The sequence below is a fragment of the Ornithorhynchus anatinus genome, chromosome 5 (genome assembly GCF_004115215.2).
Source record: "Ornithorhynchus anatinus isolate Pmale09 chromosome 5, mOrnAna1.pri.v4, whole genome shotgun sequence".
In the NCBI taxonomy this organism is placed as follows: Eukaryota; Metazoa; Chordata; class Mammalia; order Monotremata; family Ornithorhynchidae; genus Ornithorhynchus; species Ornithorhynchus anatinus.
This window is the reverse complement of record NC_041732.1, coordinates 38,611,784-38,637,809: the sequence shown is the minus strand read 5'-3', so window position 1 is coordinate 38,637,809 and position 26,026 is coordinate 38,611,784. Positions and strand designations below refer to the sequence as shown.

Here is a 26,026-nt window from a genome sequence, read left to right as displayed (position 1 = left end):
TCATATGGCGTTCTCCAGCCATCCACATTCACGGTTTTCTCCCAAGATCATTCATCAAAAGCCACACAGCCCACACACTTCACTATTTAGCACCATCCTACTCAGCATGCCTCGATCTCATCTCTCTCTTCGCTGATCATTTGCTTGTGTCCTCCTGCTGGCCTGAAACTCCTTCCCCTTCACAATCAACCAAATCAATTATACACAACAGACCATCATTCTGTCCATCTCCAAAGCCCTACTAAAAGCATTATCTTCTCCAAGAAGCTTTCCCTGACCTCTCTTTTCCCCACCCTATTTACTCTGGTTTCAGCATTAATTATGCCCTTGTGTCTATAGGCCTTAAATGTTTTGAAATGCACCCCACACCCAGCCCCATAGCACTTACATATATGTCTTATAGTCTGCTGCTTCCCCTAAGTGTAATATATTTTAATACCTGTCTCCCCCACTAGACTGGGATAATTTCTATCAACTCTTCAGTACACCATACCATAAAAGTAAAAATAAAAGTGCTTAGTGCAGTGCTCTGCACACAATAAGCCCTCAATAAATTCCATTAATTGACTGACTACAGGAAAGAGACTCCTGATTTTTTTCCCCCCAAAAGTGAGGATTCTTTACCCGACACTTGTGACAACAGTCCCCATAGGCACAGTCAGCACCTGATTGAAGTTTACAGTTTTTTTCGCAGCAAGGGTCCAATTCACATTCCTGCAAATTATATAAATTGATCGTTATTACCAATACCAACAGTTAATATTGATGATTAACCTCTACATTTGTTGTAAATTTGAATAAATTGATCTCAAGACCTAATCTGTCACCTCACCTCCCTTACCATGCTACTCACAACCCAGATAGTAAGTGGCATTAATCCTCCCGAGCTCGCTCTGGATTCTGTATGTATTGAAGGTTGGATGCTTGATGTCTGTAAGATCTGCTCCAAAATGATATTCCTCAGATTTTACAACATAAATGTACCCATACTAATGCCCTTCCTAACTCCACACCTTTCTTACATCTTCCTTCAGCCACAACAACCCCTGTGCTAGCCTCCATTTGTCTACTTCAAGACACAGGTATACTCCACGTCGGGTTTTTTTGTTTTGTTTTTATGGCATTTGTTACACGCTCTCTATGTTCCAGGCACTGTTCTAAGCACTGGGGGAGATATGAGGTAATCAGGTTGGACACAGTCCATGTCCTTACATGGGACTTACAGTCTTAATCCCCATTTTACAGATGAGGTAACTGGGGCACAGAGAAGTGAGGTGACTTACCCAAAGTCACACAGCAGACAAGTGGTGGAGTTGGAACTAGAACCTAGTTCTTAGAGCTAGTGCACTAGCCACTAGGCTATGCTGCTTTTCACAGCCCACTCTTAGCCCATTCAGGCTGTTTAAGTGAGTTGACCTGGCCTCACCAGGGAATATTTCGCATTTAATAATAATAATGATAATAATTATGGTATTTGTTAAGTGCTTACAATGTGATAGGCACTGTATTAAGCACTGAAGGCATTGTAGTAAGTGCTCACATTTCTTTATGAGTTTGACATAGAGAAAATACTTTCATCTGCCTATAATTATATGCTTTTGAACCAGGGTGCCCCTAATCCTTCCCAATTATACTGGGAAAGTCATCTGTTATTTGGGGGGGTTGGGGAGGAGAGATTGGGCCAAAGGAAGAGCAATGGGAGATCATGCCTTACCTCATGCTCCTGGCACTGAGCCACAACTCTTTCAACTAGGCCTTAGAGCAGAGAAGATGCTGACCAAAACACATTTTATCAACCACTCTCCATATAGCTGACAGCAGAGAGCCATGGAGTGGCTGCTCGCTAAGGACTTCTTCAACTCTTCCCAGGGGTGGGTCCAGTTAGAAACTTCATAATTCTAAAGCTTGGCTGAGACTCCATTAATCACAGAGCAACATTATATATTGTGAAACCCCATATTCATGTTCTGCAATTTACATTTTTTTTTTGGTGCAGTGAATTCCAACCCGAAAAGTCAGAAAAAAAAAAAGATTTTCCACAATTTGCACTCCTCTCTGGAGAGCACAGAGCTAGGCACAGGGTAGCATGGCTGGAGAGAGTTAAAGGGGAGAAAGGAAGGAGTTAGAGTTTTCAGCAACCCACTGTAGCAAGTGCTGGGGAAGTGACCTCATCCTGTGGAGGAATAACCTTCATTAACAAGCAGTCAGCAAGGAAAGTTAACTAGAGGAAGGCAATGTAACTTAATGGAAAGAACATGACTGGACACCCACCAAGTTTAAAGTTCCAGTTCTGCCACTGCCCTGCTGTGGTTCACTGGGCAAGATACTTAACTTCTCTGAGCCTCACTTCCCTCCCCTAGAAAATGAGAATCCTGCTCTCCCTGCCTCTTAGATGGGTGGGACTGTATGTGATTACCTTTTTTTAAATATACAATATTTGTAATGTACTTACTATGTATCAGGCACTGTTTTAAGTGTGTGATAGATACAAGGTTATTAAGTTGGCAGTACTTTTGCCACATGAGGCTCACAGTCTAGGTAGGAGGGAGTAAGATTTAATCCCCATTCTACAGATGAGGAAACTGAGACAGAGAAGTCAAGTGACTTGCATAAAGTCACACAGCACATAAGTATCAAAGACAGAATTGAAACCTAGTACCCAGGCCCTTGCTCTTTCCATTAAGCCATGCTCCTTCTCACTAGGCCATACTATCTAATCCAGCACTGAGCACAGTGCTTGGCACATAGAAAGCACTTAAATACCATAACTGGTTGCCTGTACCCCAGATATAAACTGGATCCTAGAGAGGGGGTGAAGAAAGGATGAAGACAAGGAGGGAGAATAAACAGAGAGGCAGGAGAGAAAGGAGGATGAGAAGAAGAGGAGGATTTAGAAAGAGGCGAGAGGAAGACTGGATGTTTTCTAATAATCGTATTAGTAAAATGCTTACAATGGGCCAAGCACTGTACTAAACACTGAGGTAGATACAATATAAGCATATCTTCTTTTACCTTCAGAGATCTTAGCACAGTTCTGAAGGAGAACTCTGACCAAAAACTGGGAGTAGCGATCTCTGAAGGGGAAAGGAAGGAAAGTGTCTTTTGACAGCAGGTGACAGAGTTTTAAGAAACTTCCTGTCTGTGCCTGTTGACTTTCTTTACCTCTGCTGGAAAAGAATCCATTGTTAAAAATAAATTTGGTGTTCGAAAGATGCAAACGAGAAGACATACAACACTGACCTGGAGACCAACCAAATAAAAATCAGTGGGGTAGGGAAAACTAATCCTCACTTTCCACTGTGGTAGTTTAAAGGGCTCTGCTTAGGTGTTAACTTAGAATGAATGTTTAGGGATTTAGCTGAAGGTCAAAGCCTCAACTCTAACTCTATTTTCCTCTGGGTTGCCTCTTGCTGGATTCTCTGATGAGGTGAAAATGCTTAATAAATGCCATAACAATACTGGAAATTTGGGCCATGCTGCCCCTTTCTTCGTATATTGTTTATATATATGGGTGTGCACACACTTCCAAGTGCACTCACAGGTAAAAGTGTGTTTTGTGTCCTAAATCTTCAATTGTGCTTCTATCATCATCGGTCAGTGAAACAGGACAAAATTCCCAAGTGTGCTCAACAAGATCTCCCTCCTCTCCTCACCTCCATAAGACATTAAACAAAAGCCTCATTATAAATGAACAGTCAATTTCTGACCTTTGGAGAACCACAGTCACACTCTTCCCCAGGATCCACTAGCTTATTGCCACAGAATGGAGCGCTGTAAGATTCATCAGGTTTGGGAATATTAAGCAGGCAGCTTCCTCCTTTGTTTAAAGTTAACTTCTCAAAGTCATCCGCACTGCAACTGCTAAAATTTCTGGAACCCCTAGAACAAATATCAAAAGTTATATTGTGAGTCATACAGTTCTATGGTCACTTGAAAAACCTGCCTAGCAACTTAAAGGTTTGATTGTTAATCTCAGAAAGATTCAGAAAACAAAAAGGAGATCAATTAGTAACTATTTTTACAGACAACAAAATTCTTAGAGATATGATGCATCCTGCCACGACCAAATTTATCTTCCATCAACACTGCTTTGTCCAAATCATTCTCCTTCTCCAAATACTCCAATTCCCTTCACTGCTGTTACACCATTCAGAATAGACTTAATGCTTGTGCCCTTTTCTTTCTAAGAGTAGCAAAAGGAGCAGGACAGAGACCATGTTTAACTCCCACCTGTGTGTTCTCTCCAAGTGCTTAGTTCAGTGCTCTGCACACAGTAAGCATTTAATAAATATTATTACTATTACTATATACAATAGATATATGTACATACAAATAATTATACACACATGTTGAACACATTTTTTAAATTAGTTTTAGTCAATCAATGATGTTTATTAAGTGCTTACTGTGTGTACAACACTGTACTAAGCACCTGGGAGCCCCCTTTTACCTCTGCTCCTCCTCCCCTCCCCATCACCCCTCTTCCCTCCCTCTGCTCTACCCCCTTCCCCACCCCACAGCACTTGTGAATATTTGTACATATTTATTATTCTATTTTATTAATGATGTGTATATATCTATAATTCTATTTACCTATTTTGATGCTATTGATGTCTGTCTACTTGTTTTGTTTTGTTGTCTGTCTCCCCCTTCTAGACTGTTAGCCCGTTGTTGGGTAGGGATTGTCTCTATCTGTTGCCGAACTGCACTTTCCAAGTGCTTTAGTACAGTGCTCTGCACACAGTAAGCACTCAATAAATATGATTGAATGAATGAATACAAAAGAGTAGGTGTGGACAATCCCTGGCCACAAGGAGCTTACACACTAGAAGGGGAGATAGACAAAAAAGTCAATTACAGATGGATATGTACAGAAATGCCATGGGGCTGGGAGAGGGGTATCAAAGTGTTTACAGGGAACAGGAAAGAGGGCTAAAACAGGGAAGTGAGGACTTAGGAAGGTCTATTGCAGGAGATGTGATTTTTGAGTAGAGCCTTGAAGATGAGGAGAGAGGATGTCTGCTGGATATAAAAAGAAAGAGCATTCCAAGCTAAAGGGAGGATATAGGCAAGGGGCCAGCGGTGAGAAAGATGAGATCGAGGTAAAGTGAGAGGGATGACATTAGGGACTAACGTGAATGGGTTGTATTGTAACTTTCTGTTTTGTTCATTTTCCATGATTTTTCACATTAATTAGGCAAATCTCCAAGTTCCTATTTGGGATTATCTTCCCTTTCCTGTCTCTATGCACTAAACAGTCTCATCCTTTCACTTGCCAAACTCTAGTCAGCAGTTAGCACAGTGCTCAGCACACAATGGATTCACAATAAATGGTGTTTTGACAATCATTCATTCAACTGTATTCACTGAGCATTTACTGTGCACAGAGCACTGTACTAAGGGCTTGGGAAAGTAAAATACCACAGTAAACAGTGACATTCCCTACCCACAATGAGCTTCTAAAGTGGGGGAGACAGATATCAATACAAATAAATAAAATTACAGATATGTGCATAAGTGCTTTGGGGCTGGGAGCGGCAAAGAGCAGTCCAACTAGGCACAGAAATCAATCAATTGTATTTATTGAGCACTTACTGTTTGCAGGGCATAGTTCTAAGTGCCAGGGAGAGTACAATACAACAGGGTTGGTAATAATAATAATAATAAAAATGGTATTTAAGTGCTTACTATAAATCAGGCATTGTACTAAGCGCTGTGGTGGATACAAGCAAATAGGGTTGGATATAGTCCCTGTCCCACATGGGGCTCACAGTCTCAATCCCCATTTTACAGATGAGGTAACTGCATCACAGAAAAGTGAAGTAACTTGTCCAAGGTCACACAGCAGACAAGTGGCAAAGGTGGGATGAGACAAATTCCCTGCCTACAATGAGCTTATAGCCTAGAGAGAAGGTCCAGAAGTTTCTAGAACAGGAAAAGTGCTCATTCCTCAGAACCTTGCTCAGAGGGAAAACTATTTTTCATAAGATAGCGATCACTCACCCAATGATATCAGCTGGAGCTCAGCCAATTACAGTGGAAGATTTGGGCAAAGAGAAGCTAGTAAGAACTACTAAATTGGGAGATAAATTCTCTTGAACCACAAGGAGAATCCACTTTAGGTATTCACAGGAAAAGGTCATGGGGAGTAGAGTCCACTCTTAGCCTTTCAATATGGAAGGAAACATGGAGGTGCTGTTTGCCAGGAAGGCTGAGAGGTTATTAGGGTTTCTGCTTGATGCAGAGAAGAGTGGGTAATCACTGAAGGTTTCTGAGGCAGGGAAGAATGACATTTTCAGAAAAATCAATCATATTTATTGAGCACATATGTGCAAAACATTGTACTAAGCACTTAAGAGAGTTCAACAGAGTTGGTATACATATTCCTGCCCACAAGTTGTAAAATAGGTAATATGACTGTGAACCCCATGTAGGACACAAACTGTGTCCAACCTAATTAGCTTGTAGCTACCCCTGTGCTTAGTAAAGAGTCTGGCACATAGTAAGGGCTTAACAAATACCATAAAATAAGCTTACAGTCTAGAGGGGGAGATAGACATTAAAACAAATTACCGCTTTATACATAAGTGCTGTGGGGCTGAGGGTGGGGTTAATAAATGGTACAAATCCAAGGGTAAGGGTGACACAGAAGGGAGAAGAGGAAATGAAGCTTTAGTTGGGGAAGACTCTTCAAAGAGACGTGATTTTAATAAGGTTTTGTAGGTAGGGAGAGTGATTGTCTGTCAGATATGAAGGAGAAGGAAGTTCCAGGACAGAGGCAGGATGAGGGTGAGGAGTCAGAGCGAGATATATGAGATCGAGGTACAGGGAGTAGGTTGGTGTTAGAGGAACAAAGTAAGAAGTAGGAAAATGATCCAAGCATCACCCTGGGGAGAGAAGAAACTCAAAGGAGAGGAAGTTATTCCTGGACCTAAGTTATAATACTGCTGTACAGCTACTGTTGCTCCTGAAACCCTTAACTAAGTAAATTTTGGTTCTCTGTTTATGGCCAAACAGTGTGTCTGTAATTTGTGCCCATGCTTGAGCAAGCTATTTAATCACTTTTCCCATATCAATTTTACAAGGAATAGTGTGAGGACGAATGAGATACTTCATGTGAAAGAGTCTTGGAAACCAAAAATGCTTGAAAAATCCCCATTTGCAGCATTGCATTTACTTACGTTGCTCCAGAATTCATGATGCAGCTGCTTGCTGCACAGGAACAGGTCCTCTCGTCATCATGGTTCATCCCCAAGTTATGGCCCAGCTCATGAGCAACGATGGAAGCAAACATCTCCACTCTGCTATGCATAAACTATGAGAGAGCAATAAGATGGTCTAAACAGAAGGAAAATCTTGTTTCATTTCCCAAGATTTTTTTTTCCATAAAACCTATTCATTAACTCTATATAAAAATAACTTCCAGACATCAACAGAGAAAAGGGGTGTGTTGGGGGGATAGGGGGCTTCTAAAGAGCTTAGATCAGTTCATGAAAGAACAGTCCATAACGGGTTACTAGAGGGAAAGTTAGAATATATAGAGAAAAGTTAAAGGGAGAAAAGAAGATGTGGAGGGAGAAAGAATTGTAAGAAAAGGAGAAAAAGAGGAGAAGAGAGAGTGGAAGAATCTGACAACTGGCTGAGACGGTAAAGCGAAGATAGAGAAGGAAGAAAAGGGAAGAAATGAAAAACCACGCAAGTTATTTTGAATGTTTCATGAATCTCAGCTAGTGAGGCATTTTCCATATGCTATTACTTACTGTTAGTCAGCAAAAATTCAACCCCACCATCTCCACTAACTGAGCTGATTCAAATCATCAAAGTTTGCTTTTAAAAAGAATGGATAATGAAAAGACAGTATACCACATTGATCCCGCCTGCATGACTCCTTGAACACACTGTTCCCACAAAGGCCATCCCTGCAGTCCCTCTAAATTCCTTCCTCCTAGAATGGGAAAAGAAAAAAAATCATTTACTTGAAGAAATAAAGGAAACTTTTTTTTTTCCACGACACCATTTGTTTCTCCTTAATTAACAGTATGATGCTCCCTTCTAGCCCAGCAATTGCCAGCAATAGGAAAGGCAATGGCTTAAAAGACCCGGCGAACTGGAAGTCTATAAATTAGCTCAGCTCCATGAACTCCTCTTCCTTATGATGACTCACCTATTAAGCATTTCACTACCCATTAGCACCTGAGAATGCAGCTGAAATCAAAAGCACATTGAGTTCAAACCAGTCAATTTTGCTACTTGCAGGAAGCTTTATTCATAGGTTTGCTGGGGGATTGCACTTGTATCTGTATCCTTTGGGCACTTGGTATTCTCCCCACCTTCAGCCCTGAAGTACTTATGTACATATCCATAACATTTAGTATGTTAATGTCTGTCTCCCCTAGGCAGGGAACTTCAACTCTGGTGCACTGTACTTTCTCAAGTGCTTAGTTCAGTGTCCTAAGCAGAGTAAGTGCTCAATAAATACCACTGACTGATGGATTGGGATGGAGAACCAAGATATTTCTTCACCCTATTTTGATCTTCTGTGTTTCAATTACAGTAAACTGGTTTATGTTCTTTCCTCTGAACATAGGGAAGGAAGTCCAGGGCAGACTTCAGGTGGTAAACAAGAGAAGCAGCCACTTCAAGGGGCAAGGCCTTAAATTATTACATCACTCTCATTATTCAATCGAAATTTATTGAGCGCTTACTGTATGCAGAGCACTGTACTAACAGCTTGATCTCACTGTTAAAGTTAAACACTGTTAAAATTAAACACCATTAACATCATTTCAAAGGGGGGAAAAAAGCATCCCCTTACAGAACTAACTGCGCGCTGTCATGTCTCCGTCGTGTGATGAGATTCTTCTCGCGCCACTGCACAAAGTTTCCCAACACATCTCCAGCGCTCCCAACTATACTAATTGGGTTTGAATGTGTCCAAATCTCTAGCCCAACCAGCACAATGCGAATATTTAACATAATGTACATCTGGAAAGGAAAGGGGAAAAGCATCAGGATTCCACAACACAAAAAGACTTTACTGAGAACAGCTACTTTAAATATAGATACACATCTCTTATTAAGAATCCTAAAATCCTTCTAGAACAAGACTGTCCTTTCTGAAAATGGAAGGAGCAATATACAGCATTTTTCTATCACTTCACTCTTCTCCAAGATTTCACTAATAATTTCTTTTACTCCTTTACTTCCTATAAACTTGAAAAAGGCTATAATAATATTTAATAATAATTGTGGTATTTATCAAGGCAATAATAATAATGGTATTTGTTAAGCACTTACTATGTGCCAGGCACTGTACTAAGCATTGGGGTCGATACAAGCAACCTGTATTGGATACAGTCCCTGTCCCAAGGGGGCTCACAGTCTCAATTCCCATTTTACAGATGAAGTAACTGAGGCACAGAGAAGTGAGGTGACTTGCCCAAGGTCACACAGCAGCCAAGTGGCGGGACTGGAATTAGAATCCATGACCTTCTGTCTCCAAGGCCCATGCTCTATCCACTTCACTATGCTGCTTCTCTAAAGTTAAAGCAGGCAATTCTAGGAATCAGTTCAATTTTCTCTCTGGCAGCCAGACTTCAGTTAATCTCCTGCTTTAATTGATTTACACTGAAATCGATTAACTGAATTCTGAGGCCATGGTGCCACAGGGTAAATGAAGTCTAGTTTTAAAATTGATCATAACTTACGCTATCCAGGTAGTTTGCTAAGTGAACCATCTCTTCCCTCACAGCAGTCTGATTCCTCCCCATAATGTCATACTGCAAAAAAGAAGAAAAATAAAGATCATTAACATAAAATGACCAAAATATTTTATCTGCAGGGTGGATTTTTATTTTCTTTTTATTATGATCAGGGTGAGTAGAGATGAAAGCAATGAGGGGAAAGCATTCTCTGCTTCAGAGAATGGGGGAAGGGTATTGGTAGAGGTAGCTTGATTTAGTGATAATAGTGATATTTGTTAACCAACATGTGCCAATACTTGTAATAAAAACTGGGGTAGATACAAGATAATCAGGTGGAACACAGTTCCAACCCCACATAGGGCACCCAGTGTAAGGGGTAGAGAGAGCAAGTACTGAATCAGCATTTTACAGATAAGGAAACTGAGGCCCAGAGAAGTTAAGTGACTTGCCCAAGGTCACACAGCAGGCAAGTGACGGAGCCAAGATTAGAACCCATGTTCCCTGACTCCCCAGGCCCTTGCTCTTTCCATTAGGCCATACTGCTTCTCAGGAGCCTCAATTAGCAGAGCTGCACTCAGTAGAAGAACAATACTGTTGTTGGGCTAGATCTTCTATATGTTTTAAGCTAAGCAATGACTTGCAGAGTATATGATATAGAAAGTTTATAACTGTAAATGGAAAACTTGGATTGGTGTGAGGTCAGTTGAAGGAATTTTGTTTATCTTTGACTTTGAATAAGTCATACAAAGAGAGAGGAACAAGGAGAAATATCCCTTATCAGTAGTTCTATGCCTTGGTTACATTTGTGATTAGGCTACCGGAAACTGAATCAAACCAGAAGGCTATTTGTAATCTTCCCAAGGAAATTCCAAAGAGGGGACTGCCAGGAGAGGGGACTGCCAGGAGAGGGGACTGCCAAGATAACTCTACCATGGTGTTCTCTGATGCCGGACTCCTCAAGACTAAGGTCGACAAACTCTCATTATCAACAGAGCTGGTTGCTGCCTCCCTCAATCCGCCTCAACAGCTAGGCTGTATGTGTTCAGGCAGACAGGACACAGCACTAACTCTCTTCCATCATCTGGGAAGATAACTGACTGGCAGTCACGGTGACTGCAGTTCATGCTGCTCTACATCCTGCGGGGGCTTCCCGGAGTTTTAATCTCCACCAGGAGTCCAACGAGCCGAACAGCAGAAGAAGAAACCGTGCCCTTCATCCCACATCCAGTTTCTGGCTGTAACAGCTGTGATGATTTTTTTTAGTGGTATTTGTTAAGCATTTACTAGTGTCAAACACTGTCCTAAGCACTGGAGTAGATACACATTGATTAGGTTGGACACAGTCCCTATCCCGCATGGGGCTCACTGATGCTTGCAGTGGTGATGGCAACAGCAATGCCTATTCATATCTGCTTCTCTCTGCAAGGATGTCAGACTTGGTAACTAATTGCTTGTCCAGTTCCTGTTTCTCTTAATTCTGGGAAGCACAGGAAATTCCACTGACAAACAATTTAAGGAACATCTTAAACCTCTATTCTGTGATTAGTCAAAAAACATTCTCCATAACATATTAACCCATTATTTTGGATATAGGTCACAACTGCTCATCTTCTCTTTAGTTTTTTCTTTTGCCCTTTAAAGTTACAGTCTATAATTCATAAAATTGAATAACACTAGATTTCTGAGTGTGAGTTAAACTAAGTTTCAAGTTCTGTATCCTCCAAACAATGCTGCTGAAGAGCAGCGGGGCCTAGGGGACAGAGCCCAGGCCTGAAACTCAGAGGAACTGGGTTCCAAGCCTGGCTCTGCCACTTGTCTGCTTTTTGAACTTGGGCAAATTACTTCTCAGTGCCTCAGTTTCTGCATCCATAAAATAGGGGTTTAATACCTGTTCTCCCTCCCTCTTAGACTGTGAGCCCATGAGCCCATGAGCCCCAAGACTGTGTCCAACCTGATTAACCTCTATCTACCCCAGCACCTAGAACAGTGAATGACACAGAGTAAGTGCTTAACAAATACTATTTTTAAAAAAAACCTCAAAAAATGAAAGCTAAAATCACCACCACTGCAAGGGTAATCTACTTAAATGGGACTGCAACCTATAGCAGGCTCTTTGGCCACTTTTGTGTACATGGGAAAAGAACATTGAGGACCAACAACTTAGACCTGGATCAGCAGCCCTTGCCACACAAATCAGCCATTTTGTTAAGTCTCTGGCAAGATAATCTCTCACCACTTTTCCCACCAGCCTGTGGTTATGGTCAATCAAAGTCATCTACATCACTGCCTTTGGCCTTCCAGCAGCTGTCCATCTCTCTTCTCAACCCATACTTATGTTCTGGTGAATAAGGCATTAGGGAAGGTCATCAGACCTGGGAGCAATAATAATGTTGGTATTTGTTAAGCACTTACTATATGCAGAGCACTGTTCTAAGCGCTGGGGTAGATACAGGGTAATCAGGTTGTCCCACATGAGACTCACAGTTGATCCCCATTTTACAGATGAGGGAACTGAGGCACAGAGAAGTTAAGTGACTTGCCCACAGTCACACAGCTAACAAGTGGCAGAGCTGAGATTCGAACACATGAACTCTGACTCCCAAGCCCGGGCTCTTTCCATTGAGCCACGCAATGAGACTTGAGGTAACTTTGGAGAAAAGTTATGAGGAAAGCATCCCCTTCTGAACAGCAGCTGAGAGGTCCTCTTGAAGGAGAGGCAGATACTCCATGCCTCTCTGGTACATTTCCCTCCAAAATGCCATGGCAAGGAAAACTGCCTTCTAGATCAGGAGATAATCTGTATTTTAAACAATCGATTACTATAATACTGAAATCTAAAATTGAGTTGAAATTGATCAATTTTCTGAGCTTGAGTGTGGTGACTGGCTCAGAGTGTCCTGGACCGCTGCACTCACCTTGCCCTAACCCTGTGACTGAAAATTGAAATGAAGTTGTGGCTGTGTGGGCTGGGCAGGGGAGGAGACAGGGGGTCGGCACTCTGCTCCTTCAGACCCAGAGTCCAATGGGGGGTTATTTCTTCAGGATCAGAACGGCTGAGGAAAGGAGGCGGGGAGCTGCTCCTCCCGACCCACAGCTCTGGTTGGTTTGGGGCAAGGAGCGCAGTTCCTCCAGGCCCAAGCTCCAGGTTTCTGCTTGAGAGTTCTGTAGCTAAAAAATAGCCTCACTGCCTTCCCTCTGAGACAGCAGCAGCAAGGTGGGTTCAGGATACCAAGGCTTCTGAATACAATAAAGCAGGATTTCCACCAGATCGCCATAGCCCCTGAAATTATTGATAGTTTGGTCACTACTCAAGAGCCAATAAATGACCAGTGAAGAAGAGTTACAAGAGGTGGAACAAGAGAATGAGGAGCTGAAGTCTCACATAAGCAGAAATCCTGGTGCCTGGCCCAAACTGAGTCCCATGAATCGACGCCTTATTGTGGCAGGAGAGTTTGCATACCCTGAAGAAGCTTAGAGCTATGCCATATAGGGCTACCCATAATGGAAAGGTCTAAGCCGAAGCATCAGACAAAGTTGATTCACCTATGCTGGGCAGCATCAGAATGGAAAAGAGTAAAAGGAGATGATTCAGTGACCACAACGTTGAGCAAAGACAATGGCAGAGACCCAAGGTTTTACTGGGCCGAAGAATGCCATAGTAAACCACTTCCATATCTTCACCAAGAAAACTCTATGGATACACATACCAGAACAACTTTATGACAGAAGATGGGACGTTCTGAAGAGGGTGTGTCCATGGAGTGGCTATGGGTTGGAAACAACTCAACGACATTTGAAAAGTGAGGATAATGGAAGGGGAGATAACTACCCAGCCCAAAGCCCATAAGAGGGAACCATCTCACTTCTGGATAACAATAATTATGGTATTTGTTATTATCCAAATGTGATATGCTTCCTTGGATGGTGGTAGGATCACAGGGCACAATTCATGGTTGTCCCTGCAGCTACTGGGATACAAAGATTTGGGGTCCCCACAGGCAGAGTCAAGTATGTGTGACACTCTATGAGGCGGGGGGAAGTCTGAGTTGGGAATCAATACTAGAGAGGTATAACTGAAAAAGTAGACAGCTAGTCACACAGAAGTAACTAATTAAGTTGGCAGTAGGAAGACTATTCAGATTTGTAACTGATTTTTGTGAAAAGGCAAACATTTTAAAACAGAAAGTATAAGATTTTCCCCACATGGAGTTGCTTCCCTCTGGTCCATTCCCAAGGGAAGTGTGACACACACATCAGAACCTTACCCTTTCTCTGTCCACGACTAAAAACAGTTCCACATATCTGGTCTGGGGAAGGATAGCTCTTCTTTTCTGTCAGAGGAACAAACACCATAAAAATCAGAGAAGCTCAAAAGGTCACAGGCTTAAGCATATGAGCTCACACTAAAACTCGCTTAACTTCATGTCTGCTAAGAACACTCCTAAATTACCATCTTTCTTGACATATCCAAACCATAAAATAATCAAAAACCCAAGAAAAAAATGTTGTTTCTACAAATCTTAGTTGACAAGCCCCAAAAATGTTCTAGCTCAAGTTAAAGACGTGTGTGTGGTTCCCACATAATTGGGTTGTTGATTGTCTAAATCACAAAAATCCCCAAGAAAACATGAAAACAAAGATATGAATGTAAATCCCACTTCAGGCTATTTTATGAGAAGAATGCCACTCTAGCTTGCATAACCACAAAAGGAGCCCTACATTAGATGAACAAGAGATGGGAATTCAGGTGCCATCTGTCCACAGATCAACACCCACACTTTGGAAAGCAACCATTAGCTACTGCCAAAACTGACCATCTGGGAGTAAGAAGGTCATTCATTCTAATCCCGGCTCCACCACTTAGCTGTGACTGCTTTGTGGCCTTGGGCAAGTCACTGAATTTCTATGTGCCTCAGTTGCTTCATTTCTAATTTGAGGATTAGGACTGTGGGTCCTGTGTGGGACATGGATTGTGTCCAATCCAATTTGCTTATATCCACCCCAGCACTTAGTACAGTACCTGGCACACAGTAGGTGCTTAACAAATACCAGAATTCTTTTTTATTATTATTACTATTACTAATAATAATAATAATAATAAATTCAGAGTGAAAATTAAGATGAGCCAGAGAAGATTCAAGAGGAATGTTACTTCGAAGATGAAGGGCAACTAGTTATTCAGGAAGAACTAGCACCAGTGAGGCACTTCTAGATTGGGCCCTGTCTCCCAGAAATCTTCTGGACCAAAACTCCTAGGGACTCCAAAGCAGGCCATCTCTGCCTAGAAGTCCACCTGGTCTCAAGTTGTCTCAACCTAGCATGCCCACTAAGGAGCTCCTCTCATGTATTTCTTAAGCACTTACTATGTGCCAGGCACTAAACTAAGGGCTGGGGTAGATACAGGCTAATCAGGTTGGATGCAGTCCATGTTCCATGTGGGGCTCACAGTATTAATTCCCATTTTACAGATGAAGTAATTGAGGCACAAATAAGTTCAATGACTTGCCCAAGGTCCCACAGCAGACAGGTGGAAGTGTCAGGATTAGAATCCACATCCTTCTGACTCTCAGGCCCATACTCAATCCACTAGGCCATGTAAGAAAGCTTTATCCCTAGTTTCCAATTACAGGCAAACCTCATTACAGGAGATAATCTGAACAAATCAAATTGGCAGTATTTTTTGGCCCCCTGAGAATCTCTTGGGTTCATCAGAACCCTAAGAATAATCTTACACTCACATCCACTATGCTAGGATTTTCTGGGCAACATGGCACAGTGGATGCAGCAGGGTTCGTATCTGTCAACACTACTGTAGAGTACTCTCCCAAACACTTAATACAGTGCTCGGCACATAAAACCATTTATGATGATGATGAGTAAGCACACAATAAACAACCCTGATTGACTGTTTAATCGGAGAACTTGTTCGTAACTTGACTCTAGGAGTACCACCCCTCAGAACACACTGGTATAATCCCTTAGCAGCTCTTCTGTAATCTTTCCTGGTAGTTCATCCTGCTGACCTTCAGCCTTCCTGGTGAATGCCAACTTCCCATGCCCTTTTTCCAATAATAATCATAATTATTATGGCATTTGTTAAGTGCTTACTATATGCCAGGCACTGTACTAAGCACTGGGTGGGTACAAGCAAATTGGGTTGGATACAGTCCCTGTCCCACATGGACCTCTCAGTCTCAATCCCCACTTTACAGATTAGGTAACTGATTCACAGAGAGGTAAAATGACTCATCCAAAGTCACAGAGCAAATAAGTGATGACAGTATTAGAACCCACAATCTTCTGACTCCTAGGACCAGGCTCTATCCACTAGGCCATGCTGCTTCTCTGTGTGTGGAACCCTTCAGACACTTTGCAGGTCTCCTCTTCTTGTGGCTCTGGAGTTTCCTCCCACTTTCCTAGCCCCTTCCCCCTTGCCCAAATCCTCCCCTGTAGTTAGCTGTTCTCCCACTGTGTTCAGGTGATACAATGACATCCCAAAATCCCCCGGGAGGGGTCCTGAGGAGTGAGTTGTTTCCCTACTTAGAAATTTCTGGGCCTTTTTCTCTTATGAATGAATGGGACTCTCCTGCTGGACTGTCACATGACCCCAGAAAATGACTACTGGGTCACTGCTGGCTTCAGCTATTCTCACTTCTAGCCAGGTCAGTGCACAAATGCTGCTTAACTGAGCCAATACCATGGTATGCTGGACCAGTAGGACCTGGAAGTTTGGTCCATGCAGTGCTTCCGCTAGCATTCTCATTAGTTGGGCAGCCTAAAATTCACTGGCTCTGAAAATAGGGCTGGTGGAGTAGGGAGGAGGGCTTTGGCAAGTTGCACTGCCTCAGTCAATCGTATTTATTGAGTGCTTACTGTGTGCAGAGCTTGGGAGAGTACAATATAACAGACACATTCCCTGATCACAATGATCTTACAGTCTAGAGGGGGAGACAGACATTAATATAAAGAGATTAATTGCAGATGTGTAAATAAGTGCTGTGACACTGAGGGGGTTATGAATAAAGGGAGCAAGTCAGGGCAATGCAGAAGAGAGTGGAAGAAAAAGAAAAGAGGGCTTAGCCAGGGAGGGCTTCTGGGATGAGGTGTGCCTTCAATAAAGCTTTGAAGGAGGGGAGCGTAATTGTCTGTCGTATATAAAGAAAAAGGGCATTGCAAGCCAAAGGCAGGACATGGGCAAGAGATGGACAGCAAGATAGATGAGATCAAGGTACAGTGAGGTTAGCGTTAGAGGAGCAAAGTGAGCAGGCAGGGTTGTAGTAGGAGAGTAGTGAGGTGTGGTAGGAGGCGGCAAGTGACTGAGTGCTTTAAAGCCAATGACAAGGAGTTTCTGTTTGATGCAAGGGTGGATGGACAACCGCTGGAGGTTCTTGAGGAGTGGGGAAACATCCTGAAAGTTTTGGTAGAAATCGATCTGTGCAGTAGAGTGAAGTATGGACTGAAGAGGGGAAGAGACAGGAGGCTGGGATGCCAGCAAGAAGGCTGATACAGTAATCAAGGCGGGATAGGATAATTGCTTGGATTAATGTGGTAGCAGTTTGGATGGAGAGGAAAGGGTAGATTTTAGTGATGTTTTGCATGTCAAACAGAGAGGATTTAGTGCTGAATTGAATATGTGCGTTGAATGAGAGAGAGGAGTCAAGGATAACACCAAGGTTATGGGCTTGTGAGGCAGGAAGGATCTGCCATCTGCAGATCTGCCACCCGCAGTGATGGGAAAGTTAAGGGAAGTGAAGAGTTTGTGTGGGAAGATAAGGAGTTTTGTTTTAGATAGGTTATGTTTGAGGTGATGGCAGAACATCCAAGTAGTGATGTCTTGAAGGCAGGAGGAAATGTGAGACTGCAGAGAGGGAGGCAGATCAAGACTACGGATGTAGATTTGAGAATCTGCATAGAGGTGTTAGTTGAGGTCATGGGTGAGAATAACTTTCCAAGGGAGTGGATGTAGATGAAGAAAAGAAGGGAACCCAGAACTGAACCTTGAAGGACACTTACAGTTATGGGATGAGAGACAAGGAGGAGCCTGTGAAAGAGACTGAGAATGAGTGGCCAGAGAGACTGGAGGGGAACCAGGAGTGGATGGTGCTAGTGAAGCCAAGTTTGGATAATGTTTCCAGGAGAAGGGAGTGGTGGACAGTGTCAAAGGCAGCTGAAAGGTCGAAGAGGATTAGGATAGAGTAGAGGCTGCTGGATGTGGTGAGGAGGAGATCATTGGTGACGTTTGAGAAAGTGGTTTCTGTGGAGTGAAGGAGGTGGAAGCCAGATTGGAGGGGGTCAAAGAGAGAACTGGAGGAAAGGAACTTGAGATAAGAGCTGTAGACAACTCATTCAAGGAGTATGGAAAGGAATGGTAAGACAGATAACTGGATGATAACTGGAGGGAGTCAAGGGAGAGGGGTTTTTTCAGCATAGGGGAGACATGGGGATGCATGGACATGTTTGAAAGGAGTGGGAAAGAAGCCATTGGAGAGAGAACAGTTGAAGGAGGTGAATAGGGAGGGGGTAAGAGTTTTGATACAGGGTGAAGGGATGGGATTGGATGTGTAGGTAGAGGGGGTGGATGCCTCCAAAGTATAGCATCACCATTCCAACTTCCACCATTCTTCCACTCTACATATTGATTTGTACATGAAAAAGTGCAACTTATGTTGTGCAAATACTGCAAAAGGATGTGACTGCAGCAAAACACACCTTGACAATTACATGAATTTAAAATTTAAGTTTGTTTGCCAAGCTCAAAGAAGTCTGATAAGTCATTTCTAAATCATGAACTGAATAATAAGCAAGGTTCTAGACTGCAGACTGGAAAAAAGAACAATTTCTCCTTACACGTAGCAGCTGGGTCATACTAGGAGGCTCTTTCTGCAGTTCCTTCTCCTTTTTGTTCTCCGTGCTTTCTTTTTCTGGATCCTTATTAGTTACACCACACATTACAGATTCATTGTGAACACTCTCCAAAGGATAAAGGAGATGTTCCAAACCTGAAGAGGATTCTAAGGGTTCAATCCCATAGCTGGTATTCTCGAAGTGCAACAATCCCCTGAAGTTGAAACAAATATGAGATGTAAACATTAAAATTTAAATTTTAAAATTCACACTCTGAAGGGCACTATTTAATGACAATTATCACATCTAGGAGTAATTTCTTTTAGCATCTTCAAATACTGGTATCCAGCTAGCATCAGCAAGTGAAGTACATGGAATGGGAAAGGCCCTGAGGTAAATGCATATGTACACTTGAAATCATCTTGCAAAGAATGGAGTGAAACTCCAACACATTTTGGAGAGTCCATTTGATTAGCAAAAAATTCAGGAGGAAATTTCAATACCTGAGTCCAGAGCATGTGCTGAGAGCCACAGCTGAATTAGGGACCCCCTCCACATAGCCTCGATAATGACAATGATCCTAGGTGATAAGAAAAGGGCATTACTTCTGTGTCTAATCCAACTATAAACAGACACTATAAAATTTACTGTGCAAACAATTACCGGAAGAGGCTTGTCTTCCTGAAGCTTTTTTACTATTTATATTACTAATAAGTAGATTATGGTACTGACATACACAAGCATCCTTGAACAGTATTTTTTTCCTTGTGTCCTACAGGAACACAAATGACTAGGCAAAGTGCCATAAAGGATGTAGCCGAGAAGCATATAAAACAGTGTTATGGCTGGAGTGACCAAGCGTCACAGGACCCTCAGGCCCAGGAGCTCTCCCCCTACCTGCACCCTTTTCTCCCGCAGCTGCAGGGGGACTGGATGCAGAATCGATGCAACCAGAAAGAGACAGGGCTGTGTCCTTTTCTCAGCTGCATCCCATTCGCTCCATTCTCCCCCTGCTCTGCTCAGGTTTAAAAAAACAATAAGGGGAAGCAGCACTGCCCATTCAAACTTCACTTTCCTGAAACAAAATATAAGTTCCCCAAAAATTCATTTTAGAGCAATCATTCTGCCAGTCTATCTTCTAAATGACGGGGTCTAAAATATACTAGCTCAAACAACATTCATAAAACCATATCTTGACATTTGGAGAGCTTTCATTTCTGTTTCACCTTGCTCCACCTAACACGATTTCTGTTAAAACCAACCTGGGAGCCAAATGTGGAGTAGCAAGTAAAAAGGTACTTACTTCCTACACAGAAGTGTGATTCAACTCAAAATAGGGAAAACAAATTTACTTAGGTCTGAACTATGTGGACAAGTAAGGCAAAGTGTATTTTTTTTTTGCCTGATTCATCCAGATGACTTTCTGGGGCAAATCTAACTTAAGGTCCTAAGAGATGCATTCCTAAGAGATGATTACTTCATCGAAGCCATCTAATTTAGGACTGTATTCCATGTGCATCATGTGATTTCCAGAAAATTCAGCACTTCTGGTCCCATATGTTAATATCTTTACTTTCCTGATCTGCATTTTAGCCTTATGACAACCTTTGCTCCCTCCTCCGCACCCCCCAATCATTTTTTACAAGTGGCTAACTAAAGAAGAGCTATCTGTTCTACTTAATTGGTCCTTCTTTATACTGAAATAAGATGCAAAGCTCACAACCAACTTTAGAAATACATCCAAGTGTTGTGGGGAGAAATGAGGAGAGGGGAGAGGTGGAAAAACAACAAAACCCATAACACACACACACACACACACACACACACACACACACACACACACACACATCCTCGATATGATGCAAAATATCAATTTTTTTCTTGTAAAACTTGCTCTTCTAAGAAAATGCAAAGTTTCACTGCCCAAAAGGACAATAATAAAACGCTCTCCTTGGACAAGCAACAGAATTGTTTGTATTACAGCTAAGCATCACAACCAGCCAAATTCAACATTCGGGAATTAATGGAAATCCTCCTGGCTGGCTCAGTCCTCCAGAGTCCAACTGTTCCCGGGAACAATAGGACCACACCTCTTTAGGGAAGTTGGTTGTTTTCAAGAAGCAACAGAATTATTGCAGCAAGCATCGATACATAAGAGCAAACAAGTGCTGAAGGCATTTTAAATGGTTAGGAGGAAGTAGATTGGTTTTGAAAGTTATCATAATCTTTAAATGAAATTCAATCCAACGATCTTTAAACTGACCAGCAAAAAATTTCCCAGGGAAATGAAAAACTTCTGAGAACTAAAAACAGATTCTATTCTCAAGTCACCTGAAATGCAGTTTAATATTTTCTGTATCTGTTGAAAAATGAATCACTGAGTTTCTAATATTTTACTATTAATTTCTTTTTGTTTAAAGTCCTCTCCTGGAACAGAAAAGAAAAAAAAATTACCTGCACAACAGGATAGTCAGAGAGCAGAGTCCCCTCCTTGTTGTAGGTATAAACTACAAAATCTTTGGGCAATAGTTCTCTAAAAGATGAAAAAAATGCACATTTGGATCATTTTACTTAAATTAGACTAAGAGAATACATGACAAATATTTTAAACTTACTTTTCCCATTACACGATTCTTATATATGTTTTGTATAGAATACTGTTGTAGAATTAGGGATCATTCTTCTAACAACAATCTACCAGGTTAAAATGCAATATGAGAATGGAAGAAATGGTTTTGCACAGGGCTTGTAAAGGTGTGCTTATATTCCATGTTTTCCTTAATATGTGGCTTATCTGGGCCATAGCCCTATGATTCAGGAGACCTGAGTGTACCTGAAAATGAAGAAGTGGGTAACATTTCAACAGATAAGAATCATTAACTTTTTAATTTGTTCAAGTTAAACAGATCATAAAAATTAGCAAGAATGACTGGACATAGAGACGGGGGGTGAATCTTTGATACTGTTTCTTTCTTAGGCTCACAAAATGTTGATTGTGTCAAAGCACATCAAGTCAAAATTCATCACTTTCTTGAGCAGTTTAACATTTCATAGAAAGCACATGTAAAAAAGAACTTCAACTGTTCCTTTTTATCGTGGGTGTCCAACAGTGGGGACAGAAAGGAAGAAATGAAAACTACTTCCAAATGAGTTCAGGTTTGGGGTCAGAATCCTCTACTCTCCCTGCAGCCAGCAAATGGAAGCAAGGACAGGGCAGCCCCAGATCCATTATAAAAAAGATGGTGGGAGCATTGAGGAGCTTACACATTCAATAGGGCCAAAATTGGCTCAAGGGAAGGCAGAAGGCGTGAAGCCACTCAGGGGACAACCAAGTTTGGGAGAATGCAAAGGTCATCACAAAGTGATCCAAAGAGGATCTATGATTAGACCACATGAATCTATTATTTAAGCCCCTATATACACAACATGATGTTCATTACATCACTAGCTCTCTCTCTGTTTCTCTCTCGTGCCTATATTTCTTTTGGAGGCTGATGTGCTTCTTGACCAAACTCCAGAGAGGAGAAGACATGGAGCAGGATGCACTTAAGACTCATGGTAAATTATCTTCTAGTTAGTTAGACTTTCTATTTCCCCTTGCTTGAGATGGGATTCCTTCTGGGGAGGCTCCAAATATAATATTTGAATACACAAATTAATTATTTCCACAAAAATGACTCAACAACTACCTTCAGTGCCTAGATATTTTTAAAGCATCCTTGGAAATATGCACACTTGGACAAGGAAGTATCTATATCAGATGAACATAAAACAATTTTGAATGTATTCATTTTCTTACTTGTGTGTCTCCACTGTTGAGCAAAGGTTGTTAAAAAATCCAACTGTGAGGACTAATAAAGTTTTTGTACTTATTTACAAGGTTGCCAACAAAATTTTCTTTTTTATCTTTTTTACTGGAGCTCTTCTCTCATTCTACCATCAGTAGAAACAAATAACTAGTTACTTTCCTTATAATACTGTCACTCTTACTATTCCTGTTACAAATCTACCTACCAATTTACTCAAGTAAAACTTGATAAGAATCTACTTGATTCAGAGTTTAACAAAAGTCCAAAGGAAAGTCACTTACTTATTCCTTTCCAAGTGAATAACGTGCTTCCTTCCTTCTTTCTGAATGACATAAGACACCTTGTCCTGAGCAATGAAACGAACTTAGAATTAATGATCTAGTCATTCTGCAAAAACACTCAAAGTTCACCTAAAATTCACAACTCTGCAATTCATTAACATCCAGATTTCACCATATCAGCCACACAACTACAAAGCTTCATTCTAAGTTTACTATACAGCAAATTTTTGCAACTGGCAGTATAAATACATAAATACAGCCAATAGGAAGCATCGTGGCCTAGTGAATAGAACATAGGTCTGGAAATCAGAAGGACCTAGGTTTTAATCCAGGTTTTGCCACTTGTCTGCTGGGTGACCTTGGCAAGTCACTTCACTTCTCTGTTCTTCAGTAACCTCAGCTGTAAAATGGGAGCTCTGAGTGTGAGCCCCATGTGGGACATGGACTGTGTCCAACCTGATTACCTTGTAACTACCCCAGTATTTAGAACAGTGTCTGGCACATGGTAAGTGCTTAACAAATACCTTTTTTAAAAAGCCAATTTTTTATTGAACCATTTCATTGAATATTTGACAGCTTCTGAAATTCTGCCAAGGCCACCTGCTAAATGACAGGTACATCAAGAACATTCTCCAAGCTTCCAAAAGGGTCCAGACAGGGTTAGGTGCATAAATAAAAGCTGATATATGAATCAACTGCTGCAGTTTTTGTTTTTTTTTCCAAAACTCTATTTAAACCAAGTGGATATTATAAAAACTCATTTTATCAAATTTAGCAGAGCAGACCAAGCAAAGGCCTTAGAATGCAGAACATCTGGAACTAAGGCTCATGGATGCCAACTTCAAGGAGGGTGAGGGAAAGAGTGGCCATCATCCCCTGTGAGTCTGGCAGCCCCCATAGTTTTTTGGGCAGTGTGGACAGCCACAGCTGGCCTGACCTGAGCCTTGGAGCCTGAAAGGGAGCAGCTGTGGAGTCGGGCTCCTAGCTCCACAACTAGCCCCGTGCCAGCCAGAAGAAAAAAAAAAGAAAAGGCGGAAGAGCAAGAGGAAGAAGCTGTCACCGCTTATATTCTGTCATTCTTGATCACCAGGACTGGGCTCTTCCTCCACTTGGTCAATTCACCCAGGCAACCTGGGGGACCTTCAGGGGGCGGGACCTGGGGTCAGAGGTCCAGAGCCACTGTAGTGGCATGCAAGTCCCAGTGCTGCAAGGTTCCTGTATAGCTTTCAGGCTAGAATCTGCTGCCCACGCCCACATCAGTGGAACCACATTGCTCATGCAAGGGTCTTCTCCTAGGGCCAGAGACCTCTTGTTCCCAGCCCCAGATGATTGATTGACTGATAGTGACAAAAAAGGAGGAGGTAACATCAAGGGTGAAGATTCTTTCCTTCTTCCTCTGGGGCAGATACAAGCTAATCAGGTCTGACACAGTCTTTGTCTCACAAGGGGTTCTCAGTCTTAATCCCCATTTTACAAATGAGGTAGCTGACACCCTGAGAAGTGAAGTGACTTGCCCAAGTTCACACAGCTAACATGTGGTGGAGTAGGGATTTGAACCCAGTTTTTGCTGACTCCCAGGCCCATGCTCTATCCACTAAGCCACACTGCTTCTCTGCTTCCTTGACCCCACCCCACACCCCAAACCCCAGTCTCTTCTCATCTTTTCCTCCCTTCCTCTCCTCTCTTTTCCTTGTGTCTCTTCAAAGCCCCAAGCCCAATGACCAGCTCGCTTGATGCTCTCTTCCCCCATGCCTCTCCCTGGGCTCACCCCCAGGAGCAAAATGAAAAGCTGACACCCATGCTCAGGCTCCCAAAAGAGATTTTTTTTAATTTTTTCAAATGAGTTGCTAAGTAAACAACTGCAGAAAGAGTTCTCCATATTAGATGATACTTGGGTTTCTCCAGCCGTTTGTTCCAGTCCTTCTGGCACTGAAACCTAGGATAGTCAGAGTTAACATGCTAAACTATTATTTACTGCTCTCTCATTCCTATGTATTTCATAAAGTACAATGCTCTGTACACATTAAGCACTTAATAAATACCACTGATGGATTATAAAATAACTATTTTACCATGCACGACAAAGAGCTTGACATTATGTTAAGATACCTAGATCATATTTTTGTACAATTAAAGAGACTGCCATAATTCTTTGAAAAGTGCCTTTGCATTTCAGTTACTCTCTTATTAATAGAAAAGATTTCCTTAGGTAGGAAGTATCACTTGGCTGATCAGATGTTCCCAGTTACTGCATGCAATTTAAATTCTACTCCTCTTCAATGCCACCAATTGTTCTGGCTGGAGATAGAGTATACACGTAGAAATCATGATATCACCAGAATGTGTCCGTTTTGATGATCTTGTATCTACCCCAGTGCTTTTGCAAGTGCTTTAATAAATTTCCAGGTGCTTTAATAAATTCCATAGTTAAACTAATGGGTCAAGTGTACAAGACTATCATCACAAGAGGAATAAAGGTATCCATCAAATAGTCAATTCTACATCAACAGAGATGACAAGAACAGTTCCGTTTCCAATCTTATTATGGAGACGGCCTACTTATTTGTTTTTTGTAACCTGGCAGGAGGCAAATGCACACACTACCAAAAGGTAAGCAGCACGGCCTAATGGACTGAGCCCAGGCCTGGGAGTTAGAAAGATTTGTGTTTTAATCCCAGTTCTGCAACTTGTCTGCTGTGTGACTTTGAGCAGGTTGCTTAACTTCCCTGTACCTTAACTACCTCATCTGTAAAGTGGGGACTAAGACTGTGAGCTCCATGAGGGGCAGGGACTGTGTCTAAACTGATGAGCTTGTATTTACCCCAGTGCACTTGACACATAGTAAGCACTTCAAAAACACTGTAAAAGGGGAGCATTTGTCTTCAAAGAGGAAAAATATGAGAGAAAAATTATAAAATATAGCTTCAATTCCTTTAGTCATATAGGCTTTTCCTGTTCCCAAATGCACCACAACAGGGCAACTCTCTAAATTGCACTCTAAAAATCCTTAGTATGTGCCAAATACATATTATCCCAGTTTTACGTTATCCTACTGTTGTGATTCCAAAGAATCATGAATATATGCCCTATATTATTACCCTATTTGTGTAATATTTAAAGTATATCCTCAGTGTAACAAGAATTTTTCTGAATTTTGTGATCTCGTCGTAGAGGAGTTTCATTGGCATTATATGTTGACTGTTTGGAACAGAGTGAGGCCAACTTTATCGCAGAAAACTCACAGAACCACTGATGCTGCAACTCAACAGGCAAGGGCAACTGATCTCTATGACCAACAGCCTGCATGATGACAAACATCTAATTAATCTGGGAGAACAGATATGAATTTGTTTTGTGGTGTCCCAAAATGGCCAAACCTGCTGAAAAG

The 26,026-nt window shown here is 41.8% G+C and overlaps 1 protein-coding gene across 1 annotated transcript in view; it reads right to left on the bottom strand.

Moving 5' to 3' along the window:
• ADAM9 (ADAM metallopeptidase domain 9) overlaps window positions 1-26,026 on the bottom strand; it is a 64,433-nt gene that overhangs the window by 16,518 nt on the left and 21,889 nt on the right. The window contains exons 3-13 of the mRNA XM_029065077.2: window positions 22,639-22,703; window positions 21,003-21,081; window positions 19,052-19,128; window positions 18,552-18,762; window positions 13,970-14,035; window positions 9,708-9,779; window positions 8,816-8,985; window positions 7,864-7,945; window positions 7,182-7,315; window positions 3,708-3,879; window positions 625-714 (exon numbers count right to left, since the gene is read on the bottom strand). Of these exons, the coding sequence (XP_028920910.1) occupies window positions 625-714; window positions 3,708-3,879; window positions 7,182-7,315; window positions 7,864-7,945; window positions 8,816-8,985; window positions 9,708-9,779; window positions 13,970-14,035; window positions 18,552-18,762; window positions 19,052-19,128; window positions 21,003-21,081; window positions 22,639-22,703 (1,218 nt within the window). The remainder of the gene's footprint in view (window positions 1-624; window positions 715-3,707; window positions 3,880-7,181; window positions 7,316-7,863; window positions 7,946-8,815; window positions 8,986-9,707; window positions 9,780-13,969; window positions 14,036-18,551; window positions 18,763-19,051; window positions 19,129-21,002; window positions 21,082-22,638; window positions 22,704-26,026) is intronic.